Consider the following 1447-nt stretch of genomic DNA (forward strand, 5'->3'; position numbering starts at 1 on the left):
GACTGGGAAACTGAAGGGGAACTGAACTGAAGGGCCAAAAATGTAATTATTTTTTTATTATTATTATTATTATTATTATTATTGTCTATAAATGTCTTACATTGTAATTAAATTAAAATAAAATAGGATTTTCAATCAATAATATTTTGCTCTCATACCACATAATCCTCTCCAGGGTCACAGTGAGAGCCAAAGAGATTTTCACACTTGTATTCACACCTACGGTCAAGTAAGAGTCCCACCGACATAACCCTGCAATTTTTTTGGACTGTGAAAGGAAGCCAAGATACTCCAAGAAAACACATGAATACACAGTAAAAACTAAGGATCCAAGAGAATTCTTTAGGTTAGCTAAAAAGTATAATTCTATAAGGTTTTTACCTACTCTGATAAAAGAAAATACGCAGAGAGAGAAGATCTAAAAAACAATGATATTTCTAATAATCAAAATATGATTATCTATCATAGTATTAATGAAGTATTGCTTACCTTATCTGTCTGGCTTCACTGTGGACATCACTGCTCCAGTTGTCCTGTGGTGATGCTGTATTATGCTGACTCAGGGACACTTCAGAGGGTAGTAAAACCGACCTTTGCCCAGGTGGAGTAGGGCAGATATTCATTCTCTCCTCTTCATCAAAACTTTCAAAGAAAAGGAGGAAATGGATGTTAGGACAAGAAAAACTTCCATCATTCTCCACCATCTCATTTATACGTAGTTAAACTCAGGGGAAACTTGTGTTTGTTGTAAATTTTACAACTATTAACTATAGACAAACGCTGTAAGTGTATTTTGTGAAACCTGTATAAAACCATGTAGCACTTATCTGTTAGATATTCAAAAAACGTGATGTGACAATTTGACTGGAGACATAATGGGCAACTTGGTGAATGATGAAAACTTTGATCAGAAACACGTGTTTGATGGAAAAAGTCTAAAAAACACAAACTAAAAATAAACAGCAGCTTCAGTTAAATCACAAGAGAGAATCAATCACTCTGTATCTTTAGTACCTATTTTGACCAATATATATGGACCCAAAATATTTTCAACATATACAGTAAACATATGTCATTGGTCAAGTGCACTCTAACCAATTTTGCTTGAGTTTTTTTTAAATAGGAGAGACTAGTTATTTTTAAGGATAATAAAATTAAATAGTCTACTGTAAATACGCTGATCGTCATTACCAAAGTGTTGAATCCAATATCAGTCCTTAAGGCTGTTCTAAAATGGAGCCAAAGGATGCTGTATTTCCAGGGTTATTTGCAGAAAGCTGCTCTACAACTGATACTATATAATCTCTGCGAGGCAGATATGATCTGAACCAGTTGAGTACTCAGCCTGACATTGCCCAACCCGATTTTACAACCTGTTTATCAGGATGTCCTACAACTATGTTGACGACAACGGACAATGTCAACAGTGTCATAGCTGCACTGATAT

The 1447-nt window shown here is 34.6% G+C and overlaps 1 protein-coding gene across 8 annotated transcripts in view; it reads right to left on the reverse strand.

Annotated features, from left to right (window-relative positions):
• Positions 1 to 1447, reverse strand: part of LOC103394758 (roundabout homolog 1-like) — a 76906-nt gene that overhangs the window by 7031 nt on the left and 68428 nt on the right. For all 8 annotated transcript variants that reach the window (XM_025065557.1, XM_017041910.2, XM_017041909.2 and 5 more), the window contains one exon: positions 490 to 642. In XM_025065557.1, coding sequence (XP_024921325.1) covers positions 490 to 642 — 153 coding nt within the window. The remainder of the gene's footprint in view (positions 1 to 489; positions 643 to 1447) is intronic.

Source organism: Cynoglossus semilaevis, chromosome 19, assembly GCF_000523025.1.
Source record: "Cynoglossus semilaevis isolate Cse_v1.0 chromosome 19, Cse_v1.0, whole genome shotgun sequence".
Lineage (NCBI taxonomy): Eukaryota > Metazoa > Chordata > Actinopteri > Pleuronectiformes > Cynoglossidae > Cynoglossus > Cynoglossus semilaevis.